The 11585-nt window shown below is 37.3% G+C and overlaps 1 protein-coding gene across 2 annotated transcripts in view; it reads left to right on the forward strand.

Moving 5' to 3' along the window:
- GSPT1 (G1 to S phase transition 1) overlaps positions 1–10899 on the forward strand; it is a 32806-nt gene extending 21907 nt beyond the window's left edge. The window contains exons 10-15 of one of the 2 annotated variants that reach the window (XM_065891850.1): positions 663–756; positions 1595–1675; positions 6638–6811; positions 7639–7728; positions 7886–8054; positions 9957–10446. In XM_065891850.1, coding sequence (XP_065747922.1) covers positions 663–756; positions 1595–1675; positions 6638–6811; positions 7639–7728; positions 7886–8054; positions 9957–10009 — 661 coding nt within the window. In that variant the 3' untranslated portion in view covers positions 10010–10446. Of the gene's footprint in view, positions 1–662; positions 757–1594; positions 1676–6637; positions 6812–7638; positions 7729–7885; positions 8055–9956 lie in introns of both variants that reach the window. The other variant, XM_065891851.1, reaches the window with a different exon arrangement.
- The last annotated feature ends 686 nt before the right edge of the window (positions 10900–11585 follow it).

The following is an 11585-nucleotide window of genomic DNA, read 5'->3' on the forward strand; positions in this document are numbered from 1 at the left end:
GGGAGTGTTTCATTTTGGATTAATTTTTTGTAAGGTAAAGTCTTGATTACTTTAGCTTTATATGAGTGTTTAACTTGGGAAGTGTGAGTCTTTGAATTTTGTTATTTTTTTCCCCAAAATTATTTTGGCTGTTCTGGGTCCCTTGAATTTCCATATGAATATTAGGATCAGCTCATCAATTTCTGCCAAAAGGCAGCTGGGATTTTACTAAGGATTTCATTGAATTTGTAGATCGGTTTGCGGGGAGTATTGCGATCTTGGCAATATTAAGCCTCCCAATCCATATACTGTAGTTTTAAAGGGGAAACTATTAATATTTTATAGAATCCTGATTTCAGAGCTGGAAAACTCCATAAAAATTAAGTAATAGAGTGGAGTCATTTTATTACATGTGGGCTATTTGCCATAAAATACTTTTCTCAATTTTAATAAAATAAGTTTATGGGGAAGCTTTTTCATTATATTGAGCTATTTTGTTTTTAATTTTTCTGAGGAATAAGTGGAATGAACTGGATAATAAAAAGGTTGAATGAGAAGACTACATGGGTAGAATGGAAATATTGTTATAACCACTTTTTTTGGTGTAAAGTTAGAGTCATGTAATTTCTTAAAACTTTAACATTTATGTTGACTCTCTTTAATGGATATTGTTATGTTCTCAGTGGATTACCATTTATTCCATATCTGGATAATTTGCCAAACTTCAGTAGATCAGTTGATGGACCAATCAGGCTGCCAATTGTGGATAAGTACAAGGTACCCAAAATGTTCAAGAACTTGGGTTTTATGGGAAGTGATAAATTGTTTTGTTTTAAATTATGAAATAACTTTAATAATTAACAACATAACATAGATGTCTCTTTTTTAATGGTTATATATTATTCAGTGATAGACCATAATTTAATCAACAAACTTAGTTTATTTCAGCTATTTTCCAGTGAGCCAATGATCAGTTTTAGAGAGAGACTCCTATAAGTAAAACTGCTGGAAGGGTTTGTGTATTAACGTTGATGGATACTGACAAACAGCCTTCCAGAATACAATGCTAACTTACATGACCACCAGCAAGCAGTATATGAGTGCTAGTTTTCCCATAGCCTCACCAACCAACTGGATGTTAATCTTTAAAGAAATAAGCTTCACTATTTTTAACTAGGTTTTTAAGTATTGCACTATCAATATGTAATATTTTGCCCTTCTCAAACACTTCATTCTTTGATTAGCTTCATGTTAAATTTCTTGAACAAGTATTTTTCCAATTTTATAAAAGAGAGAAAAGTCTCAGATATTTTTGAGAGAACCTGAATTTGAACAAATAATTCAGATCTTCAGACATAATTCTGCCCTGTCTCCTGCAGTGTGCTTTCTTTTTAAATCCTAAGCCTCCTTTTTTTAGTATTATAATTATACATATGCTTATGACACAGATATAGAGTATTTACCTGTGTTTGAGATTAATCCTAAGCATTCTACCACTTGAGCTAAAGATTTTCTTTTATGAGTAAGCCCTGCAAGATTTCACTTTGGGTTGTTGAACTGCTGTAGAGTAGTAATAGAAGTCTGACATTTGGTTTTTCATTTTAAATTTAAACAGGATATGGGCACTGTGGTCCTGGGAAAGCTAGAATCAGGATCTATTTGTAAAGGTCAGCAGCTTGTTATGATGCCAAACAAGGTAAGACTTAGTAATGCTCTTGCTCATTTAAATTTTCTCTTGAAAATATTAGCAAGGAGCCAGAACTTTTCAGTCTTAGGGATTTCATTAAAAGAAACAACTTTTTAAATCCAGGATTATGTTTTATTAATGTCAAGTACAAAATTTAATCAAGAATATGTGATGTTATTTATTGACAAATGGAGAAGGGACAGTATTAGCTCCATGTTAGAGTTAAAAGGTGCACCATCTGGCTTCCCTGGTGGCGCAGTGGTTGAGAGTCCGCCTGCTGATGCAGGGGACACAGGTTCGTGCCCCAGTCTGGGAAGATCCCACATGCCGCGGAGCGGCTGGGCCCGTGAGCCATGGCCGCTAAGCCTGTGCGTCCGGAGCCTGTGCTCTGCAACGGGAGAGGCCACAGCAGTGAGACGCCCGCGTACCGCAAAGGAAAAAAAAAAAGGTTCATCATCATGAAAGCTTCAACTCCGTTTTTGTTTTTTTATTTATTTATTCTTGAATGCATTGGGTCTTCGTTGCTGCGCGCAGGGGCTACTCTTAGTTGCAGTGAGCAGGCTTCTCATTGCAGTGGCTTCTCTTGTTGTGGAGCACGGGCTCTAGGCACACGGGCTTCAGTAGTTGTAGCACGTGGGCTCAGTAGTTGTGGCGCGCAGGCTCTAGAGCACATGCTCAGTAGTTGTGGCACACAGGCTTAGTTGCTCCGCGGCATGTGGGATCTTCCTTGACCAGGGCTTGAACCCGTGTCCCCTGCATTGGCAGGTGGATTCTTAACCACTGTGCCACCAGGGAAGCCCAACTCCATTATTTTACAGGAAGTAAATAGAAATCTGAAGTGATTGACTTGCTTCTGTTAACACACTGGATTAGTAAGTGAGCCAGGGATGAAAACTCAGCTTTAATCATGATATAATTAGCTTCCTTTTATTTTTTGTACATCGTTATGTTGGGTACTATAAAATAATGTGTCTAACCTATGTTCCTAATTTATTTTGGGAGAAGAGGATTTGCCTTTATCATAAATGGGTCTTTTCCTAACTCTTTCTTTCTACCTTATTGTAATTTCTTCATTATTGGAGAGGGTTTCATTAAGTAACATGCAAAAATCTCAAGCTATTCCTTTGTGTTATTTCTGACTGCTCAGTTGCTGATAATTGCACATGACGTGTTACTAAGAAACTGTTACCTGTTTTCCAGAGAACTTCTCTAACAATCTAGAGGTATTAGTTATGTAGGAAAACAGGCCTGAATCATCAGAACCTCTAAATAGAGACTTTGTTAAGATTTAACTGAGAATTTCTTTCTTTCTTTTTTTTTTCCATAAATTTATTTATTTTTGGCTGTGTTGGGTCTTTGCTGCTGCGCACAGGCTTTCTCTAGTTGTGGCGAGCGGGGGCTACTCTTTGTTGCGGTGTGCAGGCTTCTCATATGGTGGCTTCTTTTGTTGTGGAGCATGGACTCCAGGCACATGGGCTTCAGTATTTGTGGCTCGTGGGCTCTAGAGCGCAGGCTGAATAGTTGTGGCATATGGGCTTAGTTGCTCTGCGGCATGTGGGATCTTCCTGGACCAGCGCTTGAACCTGCATTGGCAGGTGGATTCTTAACCACTGTGCCACCAGGGAGGTCCCCTGAGAATTTCTTTACCATGCTTATTCCAGGCACAGTGAATTACAAAAGGTAATTGTCAGTGTACTGTTTAGGTATAATTGGGGTTTCTTTTTTTCTTTTTTTTTTTTGCTGTATGCGGGCCTCTCACTGCTGTGGCCTCTCCCACTGCGGAGCACAGGCTCCGGACGCACAGGCTCAGCGGCCACGGCTCACGGGCCCAGCCACTCCATGGCATGTGGGGTCTTCCCAGACCGGGGCACGAACCCGTGTCCCCCGCATCGGCAGGTGGACTCCCAACCACTGCGCCACCAGGGAAGCCCTACTTTGGGGTTTCTTGATGCCTTGGAGATCAGAGTATCCTATCATAGAATCTTTTTTCTAAGTTTCTCTGCAACTTGAAGGTCAATGATAAATGAATGGAAATAATGGTCAGTTTGAATCCTTGCTCTATTTTGTCTGTTCAGCAGTCACAGAAGTTGAGTTTGCTTGTGGAGATGGAAGCAAGGGGCTTGGGGAGGAAGAATGGGGAGTGATTGCTTAATGTGTGTAGAGTTTTCTTTTGGGGTGATGAAGGTGTTTTGGAGCCAGATACTGGTGATGGTTGTACACCATTGTGAACGTAGATGCCACTGAATTGTACAATGTAAAATGGTTTAAAAAGGTAAATTTTATGAGTATTTTATCACAATAAAGAAAAGTACTTATTATGGGCAAGTGAACCTGGAGCTGGGCTATAGCTAAAGGTAAAGGGCCTTAATGTACTAGTTCTTGTAGAAGCTGTCACTTTATACTAATGACTAAGCAGGTCAATATAGCATATCTTACAGTTGTTAATCAAGCCTTAAAAACTCGGTTCACTGAGTTCACTAGTCCCCTGAGTCTCAGTGGAATAGAATGAAATGTTTTAAAAGATGTAGATGCCAGGCTATTTTACATTTAAAAATTAATAGGTAGGCACCCTACAGAATGTGGGTAAAAAATTGTGTATCATAAATCTGATATGGGGTTACTATCCATAATATTATCAAGAACTCCTACAACTCAACAACAAAAAGAAAACAAGCTGGGCTTCCCTGGTGGCGCAGTGGTTGAGAGTCTGCCTGCCGATGCCGGGGACACGGGTTCGTGCCCCGGTCCGGGAAGATCCCACATGCCATGGAGTGGCTAGGCCCGTGAGCCATGGCCACTGGGCCTGCGCGTCCGGAGCCTGTGCTCCGCAAAGGGAGAGGCCACAACAGTGAGAGGCCCATGTACCGCAAAACAAAAAACAAGCTGACTAAAAAATGAGCGAAGAACTTAAATAGACATTTCTACAAAGATGTACAGTGGCCAAAAAGCACATGAAAAGATGCTTAACGTCACTAATCATTAGGAAAATGCAAATCAAAGCCACAGTGAGACCTCACACCCATCTGGATGGCTACTATCAAAAACCCCAGAAAATAACAAATGCCGGTGAGGATGTGGAGAAATTGGAACCTTTGTGCACTGTTGGCAGGAATGTAAAATTGTGCAGCTGCTGCGGAAAAACATAATGGCATTTCTTCAAAAAAATTAAAAATAGAATAATCATGATCCAGCAGTTCCACATCTGGGTATATATCCTAAAGAACTGGAAGCAGACCTTGAATAACTGATGTTCAGGGACTTCCCTGGTGGCGCAGTGGTTAATAATCCGCCTGCCAATGCAAGGGACACGGGTTCGAGCCCTGGTCCAGGAAAATCCCACATGCTGCGGAGCAACTAAGTCCGTGCACCACAACTACTGAGCCTGCGCTCTAGAGCCCGTGTTCCACAACAAGAAGCTCGCGCACTGCAATGAAGAGTAGCCCCAACTCGCCACAACTAGAGAAAGCCAGCGCACAGCAACAAAGATCCAACGCAACCAAAAATAAATTTTAAAAGAACTGATGTTCATAGCAGCATTATTCATAATAGCCAAAACATGGAAGCAACCTGTAGTGTCCATTGATGGATGAATAAGCAAACAAAATGTGGTGTATACGTACAACAGAATACTACCTCAGCTTAAAAAGGAAGGAAATTCTAACATAGGCTACAACATGGATGAACCTGGAGGGCATTACTAAGTGAAATATACCAGATACAAAAAGATAAATCATGTATGACTCCACTTATGTGAGGTACTTAGAGTAGGTAAAATCCTTAATACCTTTCACAAACTAAGAATTTTGTTGGTCTTAATCTTAACTTTTCATAAGTATGGATTAGAGATTAGACTTGCTCTATTTTATTCAGCTATAAAAGTCCTTATTTGGGGAGAGGAATTAATTATGCTGGATTATTTGGGCAAAAAGTATTAAACAATACTTGTTTAGTTGTGTATGGTGGAACTGCTAGTTTCTACCCCTTTATCCCATTACTGTAAAGAATTTGCTAGCAAATATGGCTATATTACCAGTTCTTGGAATGAATTTCAACAGACAGGTATCAGTAAGGTATAAGCTGCCTTTTGGGAAAGAAAGCCATTATTTGTGTATGTGTGTGTATGGGGAAACTACTAGAGTTTAGCAAGTGACAGTTTGTAGAATTCTCGTATGGAATATAGTGATTCTGGATTCTCTACTATATGTCCACCATCATGAGAAAGTTCATTTTTGTCTTGAAGGCTTTATTTTGTTTGTTTTCTGCCATGTGTTTTAAAAATATGAATTACCTCTAAGGGCAGAAGTGGAATAAAATGAGGGAATACTAGTGAGTATTGCTTTTAACATTTTTTTCCCCATCTATATGCTCTTTAAAAAAAATTATTGTGGTAAAAGACATATAAATTTTACCATTTAATGACATTTAGGTACATTCACAGTTTTGTGCAGCCGTCACCACTGTCTAGTTCCAGAACATTTTCATCACCCCAAAAGGAAACTACCTATTAAACAGTCAATGTGCTTTAAAGCTTAGCTGTTCAAATAACCTTGGAAAAGTACATTCTTTGGATGTTTGGGGGATTGATAGGTAATGGAAGCTATGTCTGTTAACTCCTGGAATTTAACAATAATAAAAATTACATCCATAAAATTAAAATCCAAATTTTAGATTTAATGTTGTAATTTTGAAAAAGTAAAAAAAGACAAATGTTACTTTATACTTGTTCTATTTGGAAATTATTAGGATGTGACAGATAAATCTTCTAATTGGCAGTTTGTACTTATAGGATATGATTTTTTTCATTAAGTTCGTGTCATACAAATGTTATAAAGTTTCACACTCAAAGAATTATTTTGGCTAATCAACAACCACAGAAAAATGTGACTTGCAAGTCTTCAGCAAACAGATAATTTTCCGTTCTATAATGCAGTGAATGTGTCAAAAAATCCCCAATCTTGGTTTCTTTTTAAGCACAACGTGGAAGTTCTTGGAATCCTTTCTGATGATGTAGAAACTGATTCTGTAGCCCCAGGTGAAAACCTCAAAATCAGACTGAAAGGAATTGAAGAGGAGGAGATTCTTCCAGGGTTCATACTTTGTGATCCTAATAATCTTTGTCATTCTGGTCGCACATTTGATGCCCAGGTAAACCAGTTGTTGTAATTATGATGATGATATTCACTGTCTAAATGAAACTAGAATTTAAATCTCCTTTGTCCTGATTATTGGTGACATGCCATTGTGTGCAGAAGGGGAACTAAAATAGAATAAACCATATATAGAGATCACAACTGTGATGTATATCTCATACACATAAAGTCTTTAAGATGGTACAAGTACTGGGTAGGTAGTATTCTTTGTAAGTTCCTTATTTATTTCCTGTTGATAATATATATTGATACTTACATTTTGCTCAAAGTGTTTTTCACTTTAAGTAGAGAGTAGTTGCCGTGGAAGTCATGGTTTGTCTGTTCATTCAGAGCAAATAACTTTCCAGACAGAAAAACACACATAATTTCTCGATGTTATTAGCAACCTGACCTCCCCAGGACAATGAGAGTAAGTGATTGGTACAGCTCGCAGAATTTTTGAGTTCTAAGATACGATGACGAATCAAGTTAGATTTTGATGTCAGATACAAGGTTGTTAACTTTGGACCTTGGATACTGGGAAATGGATAAAACTACAAGTTCACATCTAGGAGGAAAAAACCTAGCATGTGAGCAGCAATGATTAATTCCTTGGTGGGGAGTATAGAGGAAAGCCTTCCCAGAGAAGAAAGTCTGCCTGTGTCTTTAAAGTTTGTGTGCTTGCCAAGAAGATCAGTGAGGTAAGGATATCAAAGTTCATGCTTGGAGGTAAGGCAGCCTGATCTAACACAAAAATAAGTTGGTCCCCTATTGAGATTGTGAGTTACACATTCAATTCTTTTTTACCTAGGGATAAAGATGTGAATTTTTTTTGTTTGACAGATAGTGATTATAGAGCACAAATCCATCATCTGCCCAGGTTATAATGCGGTGCTGCATATCCATACCTGTATTGAAGAAGTCGAAATAACAGTGAGTTTTAAGATAACTGAGGTTTTTGTTTTAAGACCATTTCATCTTGATAATTTTTGATCAGCAACAGTGATGTATTCTTATTTGCACTTCAAGTATTAGTTTAAAGATTCTTTTATTTGACATTATTCCAATCTCATCCTTTTTTCTTGGATAGGCCTTAATCTGCTTGGTAGACAAAAAATCAGGAGAAAAAAGTAAGACTCGACCCCGCTTTGTGAAACAAGATCAAGTATGCATTGCCCGCTTGAGAACAGCAGGAACCATCTGCCTTGAGACCTTTAAAGACTTCCCTCAGATGGGTCGTTTTACTTTAAGAGATGAGGGTAAGCCTTTAAATTGATGTCTAGTGTTATATCTAAGATGCTTAGCTTTGGTAATCTTCATCTGAGTGCAGCACACATTGCAAGTTCATAGAAAACGTGGATACTTGTTTTATAATATATTCATATAATAAATGTTTTATGAGTTGAACAGCAGACAGACTTGACAACACATCTTAGTAGTGATGCTCTAGATGAATAATCTTAATTTTAATATTTTGCAAGCAGTGGATTTTGAGAGTCATTTTATTTATTACTAAATAAGACATTTCTATGATGAAATCCTCTGTAATATGTGTGATTAAAACTCATCTTGGGGCTTCCCTGGTGGCGCAGTGGTTGAGAGTCCGCCTGCCGATGCAGGGGACACGGGTTCGTGCCCTGATCCGGGAGGATCCCACATGCCGCGGAGTGGCTGGGCCCGTGAGCCATGGCTGCTGAGCCTGCGCGTCCGGAGCCTGTGCTCCGCAACGGGAGAGGCCACAACAGTGAGAGGCCTGCATACCGCAAAAAAAAAAAAAAACAAACCTCATCTTGAAGGACTCTATCCTGTAGAGCAAATTTTTGCTAAGCAAGCCTCTGAGGTAGACATCTTTTTTTATGCTCAGAAGAAATCATTTTAAAATCAAATATGATAAACATTAACCACATCGAAATGGGGGGAGATAAAAGGGGTACATAGATTGATAGTCTTAACACCTAATATTTCAGAAGTTTAATATTCATGTTCTTTTGTGTGTGTGTCCATTTCTGCCTACCTGAGTGGATTGGAACAGCTGTAATTTTCTTATCTCACAGCCATGAAACTCTGGTATTATGGAAACAAAATGACATTTCTCTATAGATTATTATATTAACTTAGATAACTTTTAAGACTATGGAAAACTTTACATAAAACTTCATGGTTCACTTGAAATATAGAATAGTTCACATATTAGTTCCAGTTTCATTCAGCAGTAACTTTACTGTATATCTACTGCATGGCAGGAGCCATGCCAAGCACTGGGAATATGATGAATATGGTCCCTGAGCCTTATTTTGGAGAAATCTGTATAAAGGTGGTATCCATTTGAAGTCATTATCTTAAAACTCTTCTTGGTGAAACTGGTTACTGGGTTTGTCCCATTAATATAACAAAATGAGAATTTTAGTTACCTGATAAAATCAGGCAGAAGAAATTAATGTAGCAAGAATCTTTAACCCCAGAATTTTTTTCCTTTCTAAAGAGTAGTTGGCTTTTAGGTTTTTCACAAGATCTACATGGGTTTTGTATCTCTTATAATAGGACTGAGAGCCCTGTTTAACAGCTTTTAATGAGATAATTTACATACCATGAAATTGACCTGTTTTAAATATACAATTCAGTGAATTATATGTTTACAGAGTTGTACAGTCATCACCGCATTCTAATTTTATAACATCTAGAACATCTAAAAAGGAACCCTAATACCTGTTTACAAAGTCACCACCTATTCCCACCCCTAGCCTTAGGCAACCATAAATCTACTTTTTCTCTCTGTTTGCCTTTTTTGGGACACGACATAGAAAATAGAATCATATGGTTTGTGGCCTTCAGTGTCTACTTTATTTTACTCGGCATGTTTTTGAGCTTCAGTCATGTTGTGGCTTGTAATGTATGTAATTCATTCCTTTTTATTGCCAAATAGTATTCCATTGTACAGATATCCACATTTTACTTCTCCAAGCATAGATTTTTGAAAGAAAATCGTATCTTCAGTTCCCCTCCATTAATCAGAAATCATGTCTTTGATGGTAAAGCCAGTTAATTAGTCATTTACATTGTAAAATAATGATTTAAAATATGATTTAAAATAATAAATTTTAATATCTTACATAGCCTTGCTGTTAACTACTGAAAAGGTTTTTTAAAAATTTCATTTCTAGGTAAGACCATTGCAATTGGAAAAGTTCTGAAACTGGTTCCAGAGAAAGACTAAGCATTTTCTTGATGACCCTGCACAATACTGTGAGGAAAACTGACTGCAAAAGCCTACTTCACACCGCCTACTCTTATTTTCTGCCCATTGACAAACCTCTCCCCATGTTTTGCAAAGACAAAAATTCACAGCAAAAGTCCACATTATGTCAGCTTTCTCATATTGAGAGCTCTGCTATGCCACTGTTGAATTTTTCCCAAGATTCTTTTCTTCCCCTCTCAAACTCTGCTTCCTTGGACAGATTTGGCAATAGCTTTGTAAGTGATGTGGACATAATTGCCTACAATAATGAAAACCTACCAGGAATTTTTTAATTTTTCATTTCCCTTAGGCATACTTAGTCTTTTTTTCCCCCAGGCAGATCATTCTGAGTGTGCGAGTGTGTGTGCACATGTTACAAAGACAACTACCATGTTAATAAAATATTCAATTTGAAACCCTTTTCGGTATTTGAATTGCTTTTGAATAATGTTTTTTATCTGGATGTAACATTGTTGCATTAGCTTTTTAACTTTACCAAGTAATTGAGTACATTTTATTACTTGGACTTTTCTAAACTTTCCTTATCCACTACTTTAAATGAGGCATTTACAAACAATGTTCAAGTTTGTATTAAAAGAAAGAATTAGTTTGACCCCATTCTTTTGATGGTTAATGCATACATACAATATCTTTATGCAACTGTGACACTGCTTTATTAGGTCTACCAGTTTCTGCCAATTTATATTTTAACATGATTTCTTAAACACAGTAAGTGGTTTTAAAATACAAGAACAGCATACTGTAGTTTTTATAAGTATAAAGCATAATAAAATTGTACCCCTACAAAAAATTCCATTAACTTGTTAAATTAATGGAATTTACAATAAAGACAGCATGTTGAGATGTGGCAGAAATGCCTCCTTTAGTATTTGTAAGAGCTGCATGCATCTAATATGAAAACTGTATCAACTGCAAGTGCCAGTTCTACAAATTACTCAGTTTATTGTTTGTATTAGTAATTTTAAAGGCTGGATGATTCTTGCTGATTAAAGCTAAATCTCATCCAGCAACTAAATGAACATATTTTTAGAACCATCAGAATCTGCACAGACTAAAGTTAACAGTGATAAATAGAATCAAGCACAGTGTAAGTTTTTCTCAATTTTTCAAAATTGACTGTTTTCTTTAAATTTGCTAAATTATGATTTGGATGAACCACAATGCAGCATTGTGGATTTTAGATCAAAGGCTGACTTTCTGTTAAAACTGTGTCACAACTTTGAAATTTTTTAATGAGAATAAATGGGAAATGGAGGGGACACTTTCTGGGTTTATTGGATGCCCCCTTTATCAAAGACTTGGTCTCTTTTAGATTGGTTTATCTCTAAATAAGATACTTTGTAATTGTGTATTTAATGACATGTCCCTTCCATGTAATCATCTGCCTCAGAAAAGAAAAGCCTAGTCAGACTGTATTTCCAGTCACAGAACATAAAAATTAATCTAATCCTGTTTTCTTAACTGTAAAATTCCCATTCATTTCATGAATGAGGCCACATCTTATGGACAGAGCATAGTTACTGTCCTTCAGCTT

Source organism: Phocoena phocoena, chromosome 15 (assembly GCF_963924675.1).
Source record: "Phocoena phocoena chromosome 15, mPhoPho1.1, whole genome shotgun sequence".
Taxonomy (NCBI): domain Eukaryota; kingdom Metazoa; phylum Chordata; class Mammalia; order Artiodactyla; family Phocoenidae; genus Phocoena; species Phocoena phocoena.